This window comes from Haliotis rufescens, unplaced genomic scaffold (assembly GCF_023055435.1).
Source record: "Haliotis rufescens isolate VD_foot unplaced genomic scaffold, xgHalRufe1.0.p SCAF_4, whole genome shotgun sequence".
NCBI lineage: Eukaryota > Metazoa > Mollusca > Gastropoda > Lepetellida > Haliotidae > Haliotis > Haliotis rufescens.
The window spans coordinates 18,585,693-18,607,862 of record NW_025964112.1 but is presented as its reverse complement, the minus strand read 5'-3'; the positions used below and the strand labels follow the sequence as shown (position 1 = coordinate 18,607,862).

The following is a 22,170-nucleotide window of genomic DNA, read 5'->3' as shown; positions in this document are numbered from 1 at the left end:
TTCGTACAAACCGGAAGTCGGTTTCAGATATAATAAGACTGTTGTTAGGCTCGTTTCGTGAGCAGACTTCACAAGCGGCAAGATTTCGCAAACAGTGCTAAGACAGAGCTTAATGAGCTTAGTAGGTAATTAAGAATGTTTGCAAAACAGTATTTTGAATTCTTGAGGCGGTGCACATTTTGTACAATACAGAAAACAATTTGCAGATCGATATGATTCAAGTGATTACAATATTTTGTGTCTGTACGGTTGACAACAGGCCCATGCACGCAGGTGCTCTGAATGTCAATCGAAGAAGATCGCCGTGTTGATTAGAAATGGTCATGTTTAGGTTTTTAGATATTGATTGACTTCATATATACCGTATAACACACATCCAAAATGATTGCCATCATCAACTGTTCATGTCAATTAGAGTTGCGGACTAGGTAGTGTAGTGAAGCAACTAGCACATTTATGGCATTATCCTACATCATATGCCTCAGAATTCATGCTGATTGATAGTGCTCGTTCCTGTAGACTGCTTGCATAACTTTAATTTGGACCTTATAATCTAATGTAAACGATTTTTTTAATATCATTATGTGATATTCGTGTAGTGAAAACGTAATTGTCTCTTCATTCAGTTCTATCAATTGATTGTGAAAGTGTGCCTTGCAACACAGATTGTAACCCTTCACATAACCAATTCTTGATACATGCATGTCAAAAGAGACAAAAGCATTAATTCAATGTAAGTAATATGTGTGAACCGGGTTGTTACCAAAATTTCTCCGTTCTGGTTTTGGTGATAATATCCTATCAAAACTCAAATTCTGCTACATACCAGTAGGTGATGTCTTCAATAGTAGAATTTAGCTACATTCCGAGAGAAAACAAATCCTCGATAAACAGCATGACCTCTGTTGCCTCGTCTGTAAACTTCTGTTGCACATGAGTGATGTCACCTATTTGCAAAAGCCTGTTTGGATTGGTGCTTTAGCAGAAATTCCATGAATGAACTGACATGTTTGGTGCACAGTTCTCAACATATTTCTTGCAGGTTGGCATTAAAACTAAAAAAGTTATTGAAAGTTTGAAACCTAGTCACAAAATAAACCAAGGTTTAAAAAAATGAAGGTGCGGTTTTCTCCAGGCAATAGTAGCCGTTTTTGCTTTAGGTGAGGTGCCGTTTTCGCCAATCGGTGCCGTTTTCACTCGGTAATGTTTTGCTGAGGTGCCGTTTTAGCTATAACCCTAAAAAATAGGGTACTTGACGATAGGGTACTCAATGATAGATTATTAGGAGGAATTGAAAGTGCGATATTATCATGACAATGAAATATATTCTAGAAATAGTTCAAAATGTTTGCACATGACTGGTGGTTCTGATAAGTGAATTTATACATTAAAATATTGGCAAAACATGCTCATGTTTGATCATGTTGTAACTATACATATTTATTATTTTGTGACAATGGTTATTTAAATTGTTGTTTATCACATTATTACTTAAATTTATGTGTGTCAGACCAATGAGACACCCACAAGAACAATGTTGAGTCCATGTTCTCATGGTTGAGAACACTGTAACTTCTGCATTGGGATCCTGGGTTCCATGGCGTCTTCCATGATGTTTGAATTGATGGACCCCCTAAATCTTTAATTTTTAACATTTGAGTTATGACAAGGACCCTTTGATTTTCATGCTTAATTGTCAACACTGTTCTGCATTGGAAAATTAGGAAGCATAGATCGTGGAAGGAAATAACATAAAGATAGATACATAGTGACCATGAAGTCGGTTACTTTTCTTGTGAGCATTATGAGAAGAAAGGATTTAAAATTGTGAAGAAAGAAGAAAAAGAAAATAACAAAAAAAATGTATGAGTCAACATTGCAGTAATTGGTATGAAACTGCTACACTGCACATATGTAACTTTACTGTAAAAAATGTCTTAATTATAAAAGAATTGGATGGCTGGCATTTATGAAATTTTATGACCATGATAACAGTGTGATTACTGCTACTTCACTCCTGGTGGTTGACGACAAGAATCCCTTCAGGGTCAAATAATGATAGCCAGTTGGACATGAGTAGTCATGAACACAATCACCTTCCAGAGGCAAGAGCGTCCACTAACCTATTTATCAAAGTAAAGTTTCCACTAGAAACTAGACTTTGCTACAGGCTAGTGGACACACTTGCCTCGTAAAAATGAAACACAATGGACCCGATATCATTTTGAAGTCTGCGACTTCTGCCACTAGTTAGTTGCCAGAGTTAAGTAAAATTGTGGAGGTCTAGTAAGCTCAGCTAATAATGGTGCACATAATCACTTAATTCTACTGAAAGAGCCAAGTTCAGACGAGTAGTGTAAAATTGTATTGGCACAGACTGATTTAGTATTTGTTTGCAGTATACTGTATCTGAAATGTCAAGTTTTAACAATGTAAATTATTTTTTTATTTTTGTCATCCATTATCATGATTATCAGAATGATTATCAACACCTTCATCAACTTTTGATTTGTGTCATTCAATATGTTTTGAACCCACTTTGTTAATCTACTAACTTAGACTGGATGTAAGTATTTTTGATCAAGTGGTTTACATGGTAAATGAGTACCGGTACACTAATATTGCACATGTCACACATGTATGGGACTAAATACAGCATCCAAATCAAGACTGGAAATGATCACCAGGCAGTGGGTTCCACATTAAATGATTGTATTTAGCTAATAATTAATGCTAAAAATAATAATAATTTCAGATATTAAAATTGATGTCTCTGTCTGCAAACAGGTATCTCGTCATGCCAATGGGAAATATGACAAACTGAACAACCAAGATGTCAGAAAAAGGAAGGAAAGCAACAACAGCAGGAAGGGGCAAGGTGAAAGTCACGTTTCAATACAACTCTGTACTCCTTTCCTCTTTACTACTGTAATCATGATAATGTTTAGTAATGCTATCAATGCTAACACAAAGAGTTTTATACACTGTAAGATCAGGTGACTTGTTTTATGTGATAAAATATGTGGGATGACAACCTTTATGTAGATAAGGTTGGCCTCATTACAATTGCGTTAGAATCTTTGATGAATAGTAGGTCTGCTTCTATTATCAAACATTTGGTTTCAAATTTGTGGTTTATTCAGTCTCTGCTGTGTTCCGCAGTTACACGTTCTCAAAATATTTGGCAGAAATGCCCGCTTGGTGCAGAAATTTACCTATTTTGTAGAAAATCCCTTTTTATGCCGAACTCATGAAGAATTCTGCATGTATCTGCCTCAGAATTGTCAAATACATTGCAGAATTGTAACGTGAGGTAAAAGCTGTTTTTCAACGTGTAATGGTTGCATATGTTTACTGAAACAAAGTTATTTGAATTGTGCATTTTATTATTGAAATCATTCTAAATAATTATTTGAGGTGTTGTTATATGGAAAAGAAAGGTTTACAAGCAATCTTTTAAATATTTTGCAATTTGAGAAATGGTTATCAGAGCTCCAGATAAGCTGCGTATCTGCGTAAAATACGCATCAGAAATGCAGAAATACGCAGTAAAATTAAAACCAACCGTATCAAATACGTAACGAACATTACAGATACGCTACAAAAATATAACTTGTGCGTTTCATCAAAATATTGTGAAGTAACCCTGCGTATTTGATTAGCAAATCAGCAACTTATTTTGAAATTATAAACGGGCATTACGTCAACCTTGCCAAACTCCACGATGACAGTTACATCATTATCATTTGCCATCACACTTTCTTGTGGAAGTGTCTTGCTATTTTTGAGTCCTATAAAGCTCTCGAAGCCACACGACACCAGTTTGCAGGGACTAGATGAATAGTGTTTTTAAATATTTAACTTAAATACCCACATGTGTAAAAAGTAGTGGGTAACAGAAATTTGAATACCCAGATAGAATTACTGATACCCAATGATTTTAAAATGCATGGGTAAAATACCCACAACACCAGAAGCTTATCTGGAACTCTGGTTATAAAATCAATATCCTGGTTTACATGGTTTAGTTTTAAAGTGAAGTTGACTTTAGTATTACTGCTTTCCGAAAGTGCAAGTCTGTATGTTTGCACTAGTGATCTCCAGATTTCACTTCAATAATCTATTCTAGCCGTGGATAAGATTATCACAAAAATGCTGCAAGTCAAATAGGTGTAAAAGTACGAACTACACGAAAACTAAGCTTACAAGTTTGCAGAATTATCAAACTTTGTTGCAGAATTTACAAACATTGACCACATAATTTTATTGTTTGGTTTCCGAATACAGCACTGACTAGTTATTCTTCAAGTTCCACTGTTTCTGTGTATAGTTATGCTTGTGTTTTCAGGTTTCAAAAGCCAAATCAGTTTCCGTGAAACCTGGAATAAAATCTACCCCGGTGAAAAGGTGAAATATCTTAGAGATAATTTGTTTCTATTATCAGCATTGTCAAACTCAGGAGCAATGGTAGTATTTGTATTTTCATAGAACTACTGTAATAAAACGGCAAAAGGACACCATCCTCAATTACTCTGTTCATTTTATCTCCATTCCTATTAATATATTTCCATGGTGTTTTATCATAATAGAATGGAGATATGATACCCTTGATGATAGAGGGTGCGAGGACACTGTTTGATCATAATTGCTTATCATGCAGCTGTCTACACATCATGATATTTTAAAAACAATGCTGACTGTTGATGTCAAACTGTTCACTAGTCAATTTGTCAGGGATTGAGATCAATGTAAATTAATTTCGTGATTAACCAAGTATTTCATCATCCATCATTTGGTCATCAGACATGTTGTTATTGAATTATTCCATTTACAGATCAGGATGTTTCAAAGAGAGACAAACTAAATCTGGAAAGAAGATCACCAAAAAAATTCCTCGTCCAAAGCCTGGCTACTCTCTCTATTCTTCGGACTCAGAGGATCAGATATCATCTCTCAATTGTGGCATTGACAAATGTTCTGAACTCCTAGCTAACCTGATTCAGAGGAAGAAAGGTGATCCATTCATTAATGACATGTTCAGTTATGCATTGAAAACAAAACATTGCTTGTCAGTTGACTTGGGTTTTTGATGATTAGTAGGTCAGTTGACTGGAACTTGACTTGAACATAGTCCTACTTCTCGCTACCGCTAAACAAGGATCTGGCGACATCCTATTACAGGTCATGTCAGAATGACCTTTCATCTGGCCAATCAGAGCGTGGCTTACCAGATCAGGAAAATGATGGTCGGAATGTTTTCTTATCATGCGACTCCCGAAAAAGGTTAACACAGTATCTGAATGACAGCTATGGGCTGTACAATTGATTCCTTCAGTCACCATCTGTCTCTCGCTTAAATGGGATAAACATTTGACCAGCATTCTCGGCCATCTATTAGACATTCCAGAATGTTCATTTGTTCAGTTTTCAAATTTTGCTTCGAGAACTTTGTCAAAATATTTTTCTAAGCATAGTCTGGAATGGAAGTCGACAGTTTGAAACTAGTGCCATATAACGTGAGAAAGTTGCTTTCTGATTGGCTAATGTTGTCTTCTTGTTAGTCATTTCACTTGTCTGTCAAAGTTGGCGAAAGGTTGTTCTGACATGGCCTGTAATGGGATGTCCTCAGGTCTTTGCGAGAACTAAGGTATGATTTTTATGAGATTGGGCTTTGTGTTAGAATAGGTCCCCAGCACTCTGTTGCTTGTCATAAAAGCCAGAGGTGACACAATTGGATCAGGCTGTCAGGTGAGATGTTGCTCATCACTGCTGCTTTCTGGGGCAGAAGATATTGAAGATGGGGATTAGGTGGTTTCAGAGACTACTGTGTACAATGCTGAGTATGAATAGTATCTGAAATGGTAGGGAGCACCACCCTTATCTGTGGTGGATTGTGTCATGTTAATCAGTTGAAGTAGTTATGCTCATACTATTGACCACTGGCACAGTCTTACCGTTGGCTTTTGGAACTCTCACTCCTGGTGGACAGGCAACCACCAATTTTGGTCAGTACCAAATGAGACATAAAAATGGGATGAAAAATACTTGGTTTTAATTCTTTCAACACCATGTTTAATGTAGTGTATGTTCATGGCAGTCAAATTCAAGCATATCATCTATCTCTGAAGTAACATTGATAGATCTACATGTCATTCACACAAGGTTTGGTCACAATTTTCTCTTTTTTCCCCGGAATATTTCACTTTGGTTCTAGACTAAGTCGCTACAAATAGCTGTTAAACCTTGAAGCAAAGCAAAATGTTATTTCATTGCACTAAATATAGACAACAAGAAACCCTGATGATAAAGGGAAGCTGACTTTGTTCAAAAGATATACTTTATGATTATCACCAATGTTTTGTTCAGCAACAAAGACTTATACGGTACTGTATTTGCCGGTCCACAGGGACTGTGTCACATGAATTACCCGTCCAAGCGTAATATTACTGCTATAAAACTGGTAATTACTGGTAAACAGAAAGAAACACTGTTTTGCAGCAGTAATATTGCTGACAATTATTTGAATCATCAGTCTGACAGTCCGACTCAATGTTGTATTCATGTGATATTTTTGTGAGGCTTAACATTTCGGATCATTTTGCCATGTTTTAGAGGACATGTTCTCTCTGAACATGCTGAAGGAAAACAGTACTTTAGATGAAGATACTTGTCACTAGTAGTTATGTTTATAATTGTAGGAGGGAACCAATGGGCAAAGCCAGTGATCATGCTTAGCCGAGAAGGGAATGAGAATTGCGATCTTGTGAACTCAAGATGCACACCACTTACACAGACGAAAGATCGAGTTTTCATACCAACAGCTGGCACTGAGTGTAAGTCATCAGTTCTTATGCAGTCAGAACTATGATGAATAAAAATGTTTACTGTTAGTATTTTACTATGATTGGTATCATTATTTTACTGTATATCGCTGTGTATAAGGCAATTTCTTTTTACCTAGAATTTGAGGCCTTGAAACGAACTTCGGTGGATAGAGAATGGATATACATATATATATATCATAAATGCCATACATTGACTCGCTGAAAGTCATATTCATTGTGGGGCGGTTTGGTAGCCTAGTGGTTAAAGCGTTCGCTTGTCATGCCGAAAACCTGGGTTCGATTCCCGACATGGGTACAATGTGTGAAGCCCATTTCTGGTGTTCCCCGCCGTGATATTGCTGGAATATTGCTAAAAGCAGCGTAAAACCATACTCACTCACTCATATTCATTGTAGTTTGACAACTATATGTCAACATAAAATTTTCACTATCGCGAGCATGGGAGCATCGACGGTGATTGGTCAAATTGTTCCTACAAAATATCCTACAATCCTGATCAGCTGTACCAAAGTGTTATGCTTATTAATTTATTCCAAATATATATAGTAAAGCTGAACTAAAGTAACATGATATCGGAATAAATTATTCTTGATAAAATAAGTTTCAGATACAAGTCTTCTGATCATTGTATCAAAATTCTTTAAAGTTATATTAGTGGGTAAATTTTTACTGAATCACCGGTAGATTCTGATAAACGTGTTTACAGCTGATTGCTACTTCCAGCTTAGTTTACTAGAAAATATAGACAGTAATCTTAATCTCTGCATTAAAAACAATGCCTATCAGAGCAGGAAATACAATTTAATCGGTAAATTATGATGTCTCGTGTTTTTTTATCTAAAATTTCAAATTTGCCTTGACCAAGTTTAATTGTTATGATCTGTTCATTTCCCTGATTTGCTGAAGGCATATGATGTAATTTTTTTCTGCAGAAGACACACGTTTTTATTGCAAATGTAGGGATTGTGTTTACACTGGTGACATGCTTCATTCCGATGTATTTCGCTATATAGACGGGGTATATAAATTAGCATCCTTTTTTTTTATGGCTTGTACAGGGGGGTCGCATTACGCGTGGGTTCACTTTATAGATGGTGATATACGGTACATGTATATGATTTCATCCGAGGAAACTATAAGAACCTGTTGTGGATGATTGTAAGTGACTTATTGTATGGTTGATTATATGTCTACGAACGTCACAATAAGATAAGGTAATGATGTTGTTCTGTATACTGAAGATAAAAAAAAAATATTTTAACTTTTGGGATATGTTAATGGTAGGAATAAAGACATTTCTCACACCTAAAAGCTGCAGGGTGGCTGATGTAACATTAAGCAATAATTGATCACTCACTGTTGACATGGTTAAGCTCATCTGGCCAAAGTCACCCAGCATAAACTTTATATATTTTAGACTTCCAATCCAGAATTGCTTGATCAGTTGATGGATGGTGAAAAATTGTTTTTGTAATTTTTCCTGATGGTAAGGGGGCCATAGTTTGTTGAAGATAGTTGTCATATTGAATTTAATAAAAATGTTGAAAACAAATTCAAATGAAATGTGTTAATGGTGATAGTAGTCATGATGATAATAATATTCTTTAGTTTGTTCAATGCATCATTCAATGATAGGGACTCAGCTTCAGCAGATTTAGACAAAAATGAATGAAAATAACTAACCAAACTATCCCTTTGGTTATATATGCTGATTTGTTCAATGTGTATCCCCAAGCATTTTCAGAGTCTTGCCAGGCGAACTACATCATAGGTTTCATTCATATTTCCAAGAAGTTGGGGGTATTGTTTATGATTACGCAGTTTCTGTTTCTATTACCTAAATTGTGTGTACATAGTATTTCTTTTCTCTGTCATTCTACATTATGGTTCTTAAAAAAAGGCACATTGTGATTATTTTCATTGCAGCCCCTGATACACAGGTAGCCAATATGGTTGATGGTAGACTGGCAAGATCTCGTGCTCCACTGGTGGAGGTTCGCACACCTTTTAACCAGCGCCTTGTTTCGTCCACTCCTGACCCAGAGAAGGTTGCTGATGATGATGGATATGCTCAGATGATACCTGAGAAAGATACACACCCATCTAAACATGGCAAGGAAAAAATTATCACTTATACACCCAGTTTGCCTCTCCCTCAACAAAATATCGTTCAAGAAGTTGCAGATTTGAAAATTGACAACAACCAAAACTATCTGAAAGAAGGAGAATCTTTTGAAAAGGCATTCAGACCTGTTTCATTCCATACAGAAAATGATTTTATTGAAGGTGTGAAGAGATTTGAAGATTCCTTCCCAGCTTGCCATAACAGGAAGAGTAGTATTGGTGATTTTCAGTGTTATCTCCAGCGAGAGTCAACAGGGTTCTCTCCACCTTTATTCCCATCTAGTCAAGATAAGCCAATAACAGAGTCTGTAAGTAATGATCCTGATCCATCTGAACAACCAAGACAGGAGGAACATGGATTCCTTGGTAACAGATTATCTGCAACTGAGGAAAAGGTTTACCCAGCACCACCTGTGCAGCCTAGAGTGCAGGATAAAGGGTACACAAGTTCAAAAGAGAAGCAAGGCCCTGAAAAAAGTCCAGATCCCCATAACAGAGATTATTTGAATCATGATTATGATACTGACCAGCAGGAGGACTTTTCTGCTCCGTTGTTCAACAGCTCCCAGGTGAAAATGTTTGGCCCTGGTTACAGACGGAGAAGCAGCAGAGATGAACAGTGTGATTTGGATAATAGCCTTGAAGAGACTCAAGGTCCAATTCTGAATGAAGCCTACCAGTACAACCTTTCACAGAAAGTGGACAAGAAAGAAATGACAGCAAGAACAGGACTTACTCCCAGACACACTGATCGTGTGCAGCAACTTCCTCATCAGTTGACTGGACATGCATCTACAGAGGATCGGTCAGTCCAGGAAATGCAACAACCAACAGTGTCAAGTCCTGTTAGAACCATGCCTGTTGAACCACGTGCAATATTAGGACGCCACACTGGGAAGACTCCAACATCTATGGAATTAAACAGCAATAAGGTTGAGCATTTTGAACAACATGCTGAGCCCAATGAAATATTTGTGAACTATGAGAGAGGGCAGAGTGATGATCAGGATGTGAATTGGGATGCAGCTAGACAGTCTGACAGATGCGATCCATCTTATGACATGTCCAACAGGCTTGCACACTTTAACTTGAACAAAGATGAAGCTCAAGAAATTGATATGAGGGAAAACTATCCTTCATCTCTGATTAATCCGTCCACCCTTAACTCAAATGTGTGCATATCAAAACCTGTTGCATCTCAGTTACCTATGTTAGAAACTCCAGCAAATTCACCTGTTAGTTTAACACCAAGGAACCGAGCTCGTGACCTAAGGGAGGCTACTCTCAGGAGGATGACTCGAGAGACAGCTCAGGGCCATGATCCCCATCTATATGCAGACAACATAAGGCCTCGTAAAGGGGCAAGTGATAATCTGGAGAGAAGGTTCCAGGATGAAGCCAATCATGCTCCTGAAATAGAGGAAGCAGAACGATTTGAAAATTACGAATTAGAAACTGCTCCATTTCAATCAGAGCAAACTGATCCTCAGTGGACTATGACCCCTGTCAATTCTCCTGCAGCACGAATTTGCCAGGAACCAAAATTCATCAACAGGGCACCTTCCACTCCGGCTCCAAACCAATCCCAGCACCAAGGTCCCAGTGCTCTGCTTGGCCACACCCCGGCTCCACAGGCCATACATCCTGCATCACAGAACCAGCCAACACTACCAGCAAGATTGGAGGCCATTGCGGGACCTAGGAAGCTCAGGTACCTTGTCAAAGAGCTTGGAGAAGTCTGCAAAGTTGGAGGTAAGTAAGAAAGAAATGTAACCAGTGTTATATTGTTTCCAAGATCACACAAAATACATTCTACTGTTTGATGTTAAAGCAAAGCCATTATTAATAGTTAACTGACAACAGTCCATATGATCCAAGTTATGTTTCAGCTTTGTCCTCTGAAAAGGCTATATTATGTACTATTTTGTGAGGTAAAACTACTAAAACTCCAAGACTGGAACAATATACTGATATACTGATCATATTTTGACTAATCAGTTTTTGAAATTAAGCATGAAAGTCTGGGTTCCTTGTCATAACCCTAATGTTAAATTTTAAGATTTAGTGGTCCCTAGATTCAACTGTTATTGGAGAAAACACCATGGACCCCCCAGGACCCCCCAGGACCCCCTCATTCTCTTTCAGATTAAATCCTCCTTGGGGCACTTATTGCATTTTCCTGGCTCAAGAAAACTACATGGCATAGTTGTAACCATTTTCCTTAATAAAAATGTTACCACACAAAAACTTCGTTTTTGTATGATATGGGACCACCCTCATGGTGCCTCACCCTCCACGGCACGTCACGCCAAGGGAAGCAACTCTCACCCAAATCACTTTCCTTTATGTCCTTCATCTGACAAGACGTGTGGCTACTCTGAGAAAAGTTTCTAAGTACGAAATCGTGACCTGAGACAGCATGGCTGACCAAACTGTATGTATGGTACATTTATTACCTTGCAAAGTCGTAATACCTCGCATTGTAAAATTATAACGTTGTAATTCTCTTAGAAGAAACGCCACGTGTACGGTGCATGTGAATTCAAATGTCCGTAATGGCGTCCATTGTGCGGTTCCACTGTCTGGAGATGCGGGCTGGGGCTGGGCCTTCCCCGTCATCGACGCCGGGCGCGGTTTCGAGGTCTTGTGGAATGTCCGGCGTCGGCCGAGGCAGGCCACTTGACCTCGGGGACGACCCGAGACCGGGCTTCGGCTCCGGCTCGAGGTCGCTCCCCAGCGGAGGGGTGGCGAGCGCTGGCTCGTTCACTACCTCCGCACCTTTCTACCTAGCGGAGTCAGACGCCTTCTCCAAGGCCGAGGCTCCCGCTAGCGGAATTATGGCCCAGAGCCAGGTGGGTTCTCTTGAACCCCCGGCACCTCGGGACCGGGACTCGGCTTCGGACGGGGGCAGGCCGGGGATGCGAAGGCCCAGGCCTTCGGGCATCCTTTTCCTACCTCCATCGCTCACTCTCTTGAGGACGAGTCGATTACGGTCGGCTCGGAATCAAGAGATGAGGAGTGGATGGAGGAGGGAGGGGATGACTCGGAGGCTTCGGGAATTTTTTCCATCACATCCTCATTGAGGCACGTCGGGACAAGATTGTCCAGGTACTGCCTCAGGTGGCTGCGCCTATGCCCGAGTCGGATCCGACTGAGTTCCGCCTTCCGAGGGACGCCTTTGCTCCCAGCAAGGCGCCCCAGGTGCGGCTCGGTATCTTGTCCTCCCTGACACACGAGGTCATCAAACCTCTGCTCTCGGGTGCCCGCAGGAAGTTCGACCTACCCGAACTTATTAAGCGGTACCCGTTAGCAGAGGACGGTGATTTTGAGGTGCCAGTGGTCGACGAGTGCGTCTGGACTTCTGTCACCCTGGGGGGGGTCTTCGACCCCCGCCTTGGCTAAGGCCAAGCAGGGCCGGCGGTTGCCCCCCTTTCCCATGTGCGGCGCGGAGTTGAAGGCTGCTCACGTTTGCTTTGAGGAGCAATACCGTAATGCATGCCAACAGCTTTGCATATCCGTACACTCCGCGTATCTGTCTGCTGTACAGAGGGAGCTAGTGGGAGAGGGGCCGGCCGACTCTTCGGAGTTGGCGGTGCAACTGACGGAGGTCCATAGTCACCTCGCGAGGGACGCTATTCGTAGCTGTGCCTCGCAGATGATGTGCTCGACGTCCACATGCCAGGATCTCCTAGCTTTGCCTTATAAGATGGGTTCTACCCTGTTCCCTGGGGCTCAGCAGGTGGTCAGAGAGGCCGCTCAAATGTATGCTTCTATCAAGGACTCTAAGGCGGGCTTCTCCGCTTGACTTCTCCCACGCTGATGCGCCGGCTCAGAAGTCCGCACCTGCTTGGAAGCAGCCGCTTCCTTCAGGTAAGGGCGCCGGGAAGAGCAAGCGAGGCAGGGGCCGGGGCAAGGCAGCTGGTCAAGGCCAGCAGCTTTTTCGCGGGGCCGGGAACCCATCGGGTTCCCATTAGCGCCCGAAGCGCCCCGGGCGGGCCCACAGTCGCAAGTTATTGAACTGCAGACAGTAGGGGTCCACTGCCTAAAACCGGATGTCCCCGTAGGCGGCCGACTGACTCTATTCCTGAGGGAATGGGAGAAAGTCACCTCAAATCCCTGGACACTGTCCACTCTAAGGGATGGCCACTTGCCTCAGTGGAAACATCATCCGCCCCCCTTCTCCGGGATAAAGCACACTCCGGTGCCTGCTACCTGAGAGAAGGCGGAATTTCTCTGTGCCGAGGTCGACGCACTTCTTATGAAGGCGGCGATCGAACCGGTTCCTGTGGGACAGGAAAGCGAGGGCTTCTACTCGACATATTTCCTAGTCACCAAAAAAGACGGAGGGTTCAGACCTATTCTCAATCTGAGAAGGTTGAACAATCTTATAGAGGTACCGTCCTTCCGGATGGAGACACTGCGCTCAGTGATCTCAGCGGTCGAGACAATCTGAGAAGGTTGAACAATCTTATAGAGGTACCGTCCTTCCGGATGGAGACACTGCGCTCAGTGATCTCAGCGGTCGAGACAGGAGAATGGCTAACGTCAATAGACCTAAAAGACGCCTATCTCCACGTACCCATACACCCCCGAGTTCAAGAAATACCTCAGGTTTTCTTTCGACGGGAGGTGTTATCAGTTCAGGGTTCTACCATTCGGGATCGCCACGGCCACGAGGGTGTTCACCAAGCTGATGTTGATTACTGCCCAAGTAGCCAGGTCGAAGGGTCGGTTCTGCCACCCATACCTCGACGACTGGTTTCTAAGAGCTCTATCGCAATCCCTCAGTCAGATAGCTACACAAGCTGTGATAGACATTCTGATCACACTAGGGTGGATAGTCAATCTCAAGAAGTCAGAGCTGAGCCCTACTCAGAATCTTGTCTTCTTAGGGGCGAACTTCAACACAGTGAGCGGACTTGTATCTCTATCACAAGACCGCATACTCAAGGTCAGAAGTGTTACTTCCTAGTTTCTTCTGTCCATGAGACACACTGCTCGTACATGGCTCCAATTACTGGGCAACATGGCGGCGACAGTGGATGTTGTTTGGCGGGTGCGCTTGAGAATGAGACCCATTCAACAAGCACTACGTCAACTTTGGGTGAACATTACACACCTTCAGTGGTGGACTGAGGTCGGGAATCTGTCCCGGGGGCTCCCCCCTCGACACTCCCGTTCCGTCTCTCACAGTTCAAACAGATGCGTCACTCTCCGGCTGGGGAGGCGTTCTGAACGATCACACAGCCTCGGGACTATGGTCCCAGCAGGAGATCAAACTGCATATCAATATGCTAGAACTGAGAGCGGTCAGGTTGGTGTTCCAACGCTTCCTGGATCTGCTTCGCGGCCGAGTGGTTCGTCTAGAGATGGACAACCAAACGGCGATGACTTACATCCGGAAGCAGGGCGGAACGGTGTCACCGTCGCTTCTCCAAGAGGCGTGGCAGTTCCTCCTATGGTGCGACTCACACGATATCAGGGTGATACCTGTTTATCTCCCGGGGGTGGACAACGTCCGTCCGGACGCTCTGTCTCACCGGATCCTCGCTCCTCACGAGTGGAGGCTCGACCCGGGGATATTCGGGATTATCTCCCAATTATACGGGTCGTTCCAGGTGGATCTGTTTGCGTCTGGGGTGAATCACCAGACACCAACGTTCTGTTCCCGAGTCCCCGACCCGAGGTCGGTGGCAGCGGACGCCTTCCAGCTAGATTGGACGGACAGAATACTATGGGCATTCCCCCCAGTACCTCTGATCCCCAAGGTCCTATCTCAGCTAGCCACTCAGCCTGCGCGACTACTTGTGCTCCTGGCACCTCTTTGGTCGGCGCAGAGCTGGTTTCCAGTAATACTCAGGTTTCTGGCTCAGCCTCCTGTTCTATTACCTTTATGACCGGACCTTCTATCTCAGAACGAGGCCCTCCACCCGAATCCCAGGATTCAGTGGGTGGCTTGGCCACTGTCAGGAACAGCCTCCAGAAGAGCGGTATTCCTGCACGAGTTGCAGACACAATACTGGCTTCACGGAGGGATTCGACAAACGTTCAGTGCGAGGATAGATGGGCCTGCTATGCGCGCTGGTGTGTCGATAGAGGGATTGCAGATCCCTTTTCTGCAGATCTCGTAGCAGTGCTTGAGTTCCTCCAGTCGCGACTAGATGACGGACTGGCCGCATCAACAGTCCGGGGGTACTCTACAGCTATTGCAGCTTTTCACGTCCCTGTCGACGGGGCACTTCTGGGTGTGCACCCATTAGTACAGCGCCTTTTAGCAGGTGTGGACAGGATCCGACCGCCTGTACGGCGGATCAGTCCCCCTTGGGACTTGTCAATCGTTCTTGATTGGCTGTCCGGTCCTTCCTTTCGGGATCTGTCGTCTCTCTCTCTTCAGCTGTTGAGCTGGAAGATGGCGTTCCTTGTGGCGGTAACGTCCGGCAGACAGGTAGGCGACAAACAAACTATCTCCAGGTGGATAGTCTCTACTATCTGTACGTCGTACACACTTCAAGGCAGGGACCCCCCTACCAGGTTGAAGGCTCATTCGGTTAGAGCGGTAGCCACGTCACAAGCGTACGCTGCGGCTCTGCCCATTGAGGAGATCTGCTCCGCGGCTATTTGGAGCCAGCCGAGCACGTTCATAAAACACTACCAACTCGACAAGCACTCAAGCGAGCGCGCTCGGTTTGGTCAGTCAGTTCTCCGAACTGGGCAAAGTTCTAATCTCTAGCCGATTGAGCCTTCGAGATTTTAGATCGCCCCGTACCGGTTATACAACTGCTCAGTAACGGTCCGGATTCTATCTTCTACGGTCGATAAATTATCCGTCCATACTACTCGATAATACTCGTACTGCACAGCACTCCTCAGATCCTCGGAGATTCTCTGGCCTAGCTCAGCACGGTTATAGTCTCTCGTGATCTACGCCCCTATATCACTCGCTAAAAAAAGTTGTGTGGGGGGGAGGGGGTGTTTTTAGTTCTCAAAATATGATCAGCCACGAATAAAGGGTAATATCATAGTATATGGTCGACCACCCCTGTCTCCAGCCCCCGCCTCTCGACGGTGGTGCCTCACGATAAAGGTTGGTTCCATTTTATCAAACTCTTAGTCTATTCACTGAATATTCAAAATACGATGTATTTATTATGCTTGTTGCTGACGGATGCCACTTCCTAGATTATCTTTATGAGTCTGTCTGGATGCAATAAGTGCCCCAAGGAGGATTTAATCTGAAAGAGAATTTTACAAACCTGTAGAGGTTATGAATTCTCTGATGAAATCCTCCTTGGGGCACGGCCACCCACCTCCCAACATTCCGTCAGCATTAGACATATGGAAAGTGATTTGGGTGAGAGTTGCTTCCCTTGGCGTGTCACGCCGTGGAGGGTGAGGCACCGTAAGGGTGGTCGTATATCATACGAAAACGAAGTTTTGTGTGGTAATATTTTTATTAAGGAAAATGGTTACAATTATGTCATGTAGATTTTCTTGAGCCAGGAAAATGCAATAAGTGCCCCAAGGAGGATTTCATCAGAGAATTCATAACCTCTACAGGTTTGTAAAAATTTCAAACACTGCTGATATTGTTAGTCGGATTTAGTATTTATTTAATCCAGTGTTAATGGTTTATGATACTGAGCTATAAGCAGTGATAAAGTAACAAGGTAGGTCTTACACTATATATCTGAATTGAATAGTCACTATATTTGTTTAACAGGGGAGTCTGAGCTGCAGTATGTGGTTGAAGACATTCAGGAGTGCATTGAGGCAATCCCTCAACTAAAACCCACGTTCAATCTCCAGACAGAGGTTGACCTTTTGCTTCAGCCTCTCCGCTCAGAGAACAGTCAACTCAGAAGGTAGAACATTCTGCCTAGGTTTTGCAATGTTATGGTCAGATTGATCCATGGTTGCTTTCACTACCATTGATCATGTTGATTTACTGAATGGATTCTGTTTTTTCTGTGGATTTTGTTCATGGAAATGGTATGTTGCAGGGGGACTTTTGTTAAGTTTCGTTTTGTGGAGGCAGAGGATACAATTACAATCAGCTTTTTTCTGTATAGTGATTTTACATGTGCAGTTGATAGTCATTATTTTTATTGCTTCTTATCACTAGAGCAATAATAGCATTTGGTGGTCTGATCGTGTTGCAGGAGACTTAGAATTGTCAACCAGCAACTGAAGGAGAGGGAGAGACAAGAGAAGGAAAACACAAACCATGGAATCAACTTTGAAAGTGAGTCATTGCTCCTTGTGCAGTTTCCTTGGGGATGAGCACTTACAGTTAACCCGGGTCGCGTTGTACAAAGCGATCTAAGGTGATCGTAACTCCCATACCTTAACATGGACTTACGCCAGTCGTAGGCTCTTTCAGTCCTGATTGGGTTTGTCATTTCCATGCAGGGATGGTGGGATGGCCTAGGTGTTCAGTCTTTAACATGTTCAATTCCCAACATGGGTACAATGTGTGAAGCCCTTTCTTGATGTCCCCAGTTGTGATAGGACTTGAAATATTGCTTAAAATGGCCTTAAGCCGTGCTTGTTTCTGTGTGACGTGAGAGCTAAAATCATGACACTCCAGTGACAGCAGTGAAGGTGGTTCAATGTTTGTGTTTCAGTGCTGCACCTCCAGACTGACAATGCATCTCTGCACCGCCAGCTGAAGGAGGAGAAGGAGCTGACCCACAGACTGTCCCAGGAGCTCGAACGCATGAAGTACGAGAGGCAGAGGCTGATTGTTGTACTTGGTGATAAGGTAGGAACTGCATCATATGTATCTAGCTGTATACATAAGCTGTTTGTGGTCCTTTTGACCAGTGCATATGTCCATCACATAAATATTTCCTACAATTTTTACTTAGTCCTGTATGACTGCAATGTCATCCCTTGAGAGAAGAACTTGTTCCTGAACATAGTTTAAACTGCTCACCTGAACACATCCTGCCCTCACCGCACCAGTCAACTTACACATCACTCTTCTTGTTTTAGCTGACGAGTACAAACCTTCTGTGAATGTTATCCTTTGTTTTTTGTTGTTGATATCAAACATTTGTTTTCTTTCAGTACAGGTTTGTTTGTTTGTTCACTTGGGTATTCTTACATACATAAATGTTTTCTTATCCTGCAATACTCCTTAATGCATTTCCGGCTTACTTTTGGCATGAAGCTGCAGGGCTCCAGCTGATGAAAAAAGTTGTTTCACTGAAGTGTTAGGCATGACCCAGCAGATGAGACCACGTGACTGGGATGTTATGACGTCTAAGTTACACAGTCTAAGCCAATCCAGGAATCGCTCGTCTATTCACTTAACACAGTCTTACCACTCAGATTCATCGGAGGAATTTGTAATAGAGAATTGAGACATCCCCAGAGTGGGACACTCACCTCAGCCTGTCCCAGATGCCAGATTGGATGGCTGATTGTCTGACTGCGGTAGCGCGGTTCTCAGCTACTGGTGTTGGTAAAAGAGATACCATCTGGTCAAAACCCCGCCTGATCCCATGCTGGATTTAACTTGGTCATTTGACACTCTCTCCAGCGTTCAAGGCATCTAGATTTAGGAAGGATGATTTTCCCATTCATGCCTTCTAGGTAGAAGACCTTCATAAAATGTCCCAGACGTCAAAGCTGTTTACAATCAGGATCCCTGACACTCGGGTGGCTTTCATCGAGACTGAGATAAGGTGCTCATTGACCTCACCGAGTCCAATGCCATATGGATGGGCCATCTGCAGACGGTGGTTGATTGCCAACTCGCCGAGATCGCTGCAACCGGCCATCTGGTTTATTTGGCCACCTCAAATTGGGATCTGGAGTTTAAGCACTGTCTCCTTCGTCAGCCGTGATCGGCTTTATCTCTTTTCATCAACCAGATCTCCGATACCTATGCCAAGGTCTTGAGTTATGCTTGAGGTAAGACAGCCCTAAAAGCTCTGGAGCATGTCTTGCTCCTCCTAGGCATGCAACTACACGGTATCAGTCCTGCTGTAGCAAATCCCAGGGCAGAGGCGGTGAGGGAAGGCAATGAATAATACTCAGACCACGACTGAAAGCTCTCACCCCCACTCGTTCAAGTCTTTGACACCCAAATGGGTGGGTGACCTGGATCGCCTTAAAAGACCCTTTTTAACATGCTGCGGTTACCGCCTTGATCTGATTGCCGTTGACCATGGTGCCTCCATGATGGCTCTACCCCAAGAAGCAACATCCACTTCTGGTGGCCAACTTAAATATGCTGCTTCAGAAAAGAGCCATGGGGATTGTGCACACCCCAACCTTAACACCAAAGAAGGACTCCGAGAAGATGAGGATGATTCACAATCTCTCCATGTTCAATGAGTGCTACTGGAGTGTTCAGGACCAGAACCAATACTTACGATTCCCCGATTAGTCTCGACTTATAGGACACCTACCTGCATATCCCTATCCATCCCAGTGACTGGAAGTTCCTCAGGTTCCAGTTCAATGATGTCCACTACCAATGGGCAGTTCTCCCATTTGGTATTTCTGTGTCCCCATCTCACCAAGCTAGTAATGGCCTATCTGACCCTTCCAGACCCGGCACAGAAGGACAAGTGGAAAATTGCAATTTTTAAGGGTCTTGCTATGTTATAAGGACTAGTGGACTGAAAATGTTACTTTCTTCCGCTGCTATAGGATGAGTGCCAATTTCTGTTGCTGTAGCATGTGTTGCCTTTCCCACCATTATTGAACTTGTTTCGTTCTAAATGCTGTCCGGGGCAGTCTTGTAGCCTAATGATTAAAGCGTTTACTCGTCACGCCGAAGACCCAGGTTCGATTCCCGACATGGGTACAATGTGTGAAGCACATTTGCTGGAATATTACTAAAAACGGCGTAAAACCATACTCACTCACTCACTCACTCACTAAATGCTGTCGGGTCTTTGCTGGGGGTTTACACTCATATTTAGTGTTTGTTAGGGCTGTTACGATTCACTTGCATATTCAGTGAATCGAACTGTATCCCTTCATGAATTGAATTTGTATTTCATGGTCACTAGAATCAAATATTTACAATAATTTTTATTTCAACTCGTCTGTTCTTTATCAAAGCGAAATATGCAAAATAGAATATGTACCCACCGGTCGAAAGTAACATTTTAGTCCACTGGTCTAAACCCTTAAAAATGGTAAATTTCTACTAGTCCTTATGATACTGTAACTATTGGGTAGTTTGGCAAGGACTATACAGCACTAGAAATTGGCAATGCTGAAGTGCTCAGCAAATCGCCAACCCCAAACGATGCTGCTGGTGGAACCCGGATGCTACCACCTGAGCTTCCCTCTCTTGGAGGGGCGGTCGGGTAGCCTAGTGGTTAAAGCGTTCGCTCGTCACGCCGATGACCCGGGTTCGATTCCCGACATGGGTACAATTGTGAAGCCCATTTTTGGGCCCCCCGCCGTGATATTGCTGGAATATTGCTAAAAGCGGCGTAAAACCATACTCACTCACTCACTCCCTCCCTCTCTTGGAGGAGTATCGAGGTTATGACATTCATGATGTCTCTAACCAACGTATTCATTTTTGTCCGTCAAACTCAGAAATACGTTCATTTAACATCTCTTTAGCTCCGCTGTACTGATGTTATTTGACAGTAATACGACTTATGTGACTTGGTAAGATCTGTGACGAAGTATACCAAGCCCCTGTGGGTCCTGCTTGAGTCTCCACCTGCATGCAGTTTGCAGTAGCTGTTGGTGTGCAAGGAGTCTCGCCTGATGGTACTACACCTACACACACAGTCTACACTAAAGGTATATACAACCATTGGATAAAATGCAATATGTAATGCAGGATTAAGTATTAATTTATCAATATATTTTATTTTAATGCTTATCCTGCATTACATCACGAATGGGCCCATCTGAGATGGTGCTGCCTCCCTGCTTGTATCTTCAGTGGACATTGCTGTTTTCTCAACAAGAAGAGTGACATGTAAGTTGACTGGTGCGGTGAATGCAGGATGTGTTTGGGTGAGCAGTTTCAACTATGTTCAGGGACAAGTTCTTCTCTCAAGGGATGACATTTCCAGTCTTTGTTTTTGAAGGAAACAGAAGTAAGTACAATATGTAATGCAGCATAAGTATTCAAAAAAAGATATTGACAAATTTTACTTTTATTCAGTAACAAGTGTACGTACAAGTGATTCCAATGGCCCTAGTTATGTGAGTTTGGAGGGTGTTGTCGGAAGTGGTGCAAATTAAGTACAGCTGAAACTCTGGCATTAAAGCCTATTCTTGTATATGTTGTGTAAATAGGAAAAGATCATCTAGTATGTCTGGTATTTCATATAATTATCAGGAGAATGACTGTACAAGAACCAGGGAGGAATCGTGCAAGGAGTCTCAGAAGTTGCAGTTTGAGTTGGAACTTGCCCGGAAACAGACTGAGGGAAGTCACCTGAGACATGCAGCATCAGAGAGTGAGAACCGCATCCTGCAGGTGTCTCTAAAACAGCGGGACTTGGAGATCACCAGGCTGCAGGACCTGGTCCAGTAAGTCATGCTCTCTGGCATTGTGGGATTAATTGTTGGGATATGTTGTTTTTTAAGATGTTAGAAACAACTTACACATGAAAAAAATGCTGGCCTGGTTGGTCATTTTTCATCATATCCATATGGACAAATAGTAAAATTAATATTCTTCTGGTATTGGTTGTTTATCTGCTCAAGGCCATATTCGCCATATTACATGCCACCTGACCAACTTCTACACCAGTCTATATGTTATGCTTAGGTAAAGCACCACGTCCTAAGATCTAAACTTTACCTGACTGTCAATATTTTCTTGTGTATATTACTATTTTTATTGTTGTGTTTTTCTTCAGAAAACAGCAATGTAGAAAGGGTATCTTATTGCCAAGTAACTATTATGAAACAATGTTTGAGTTTCATCAATGTTTGACCCAAGTTTGGCTCTGCAGTATCACTCGATCTCCGACAACACATTTAACTTGTATGTGGTTTTAATGTGCGCTCCCCTCTGTCAATTATGTAAACGGTCATGGCGCTTTTTACAGCAAATACAATGAGTGACATGTCATCAGTTCTCTCCACAAATTAGTTGGGTAAGAATTCAGGTGATGAAAAGTATTAACCATCCAACAGGCCAATACCGCTCAGTGGGCCAAAGGACCAGGCCCCTAACCCCTGCCATAGAGAAAGAGCGCTCTCG

General features: G+C 42.8%; 1 protein-coding gene across 2 annotated transcripts in view; it reads left to right on the top strand.

The window, feature by feature from the left end:
• The first annotated feature begins 30 nt into the window (after positions 1 to 30).
• LOC124149259 overlaps positions 31 to 22,170 on the top strand; it is a 30,260-nt gene continuing 8,120 nt past the window's right edge. The window contains exons 1-10 of one of the 2 annotated variants that reach the window (XM_046520722.2): positions 31 to 121; positions 2,788 to 2,878; positions 4,349 to 4,407; positions 4,835 to 5,013; positions 6,699 to 6,833; positions 8,772 to 10,721; positions 16,690 to 16,831; positions 17,129 to 17,211; positions 17,594 to 17,730; positions 21,298 to 21,491. In XM_046520722.2, the coding sequence (XP_046376678.2) occupies positions 2,834 to 2,878; positions 4,349 to 4,407; positions 4,835 to 5,013; positions 6,699 to 6,833; positions 8,772 to 10,721; positions 16,690 to 16,831; positions 17,129 to 17,211; positions 17,594 to 17,730; positions 21,298 to 21,491 (2,924 nt within the window). In that variant the 5' untranslated portion in view covers positions 31 to 121; positions 2,788 to 2,833. Of the gene's footprint in view, positions 126 to 2,787; positions 2,879 to 4,348; positions 4,408 to 4,834; positions 5,014 to 6,698; positions 6,834 to 8,771; positions 10,722 to 16,689; positions 16,832 to 17,128; positions 17,212 to 17,593; positions 17,731 to 21,297; positions 21,492 to 22,170 lie in introns of both variants that reach the window. The other variant, XM_046520721.2, reaches the window with a different exon arrangement.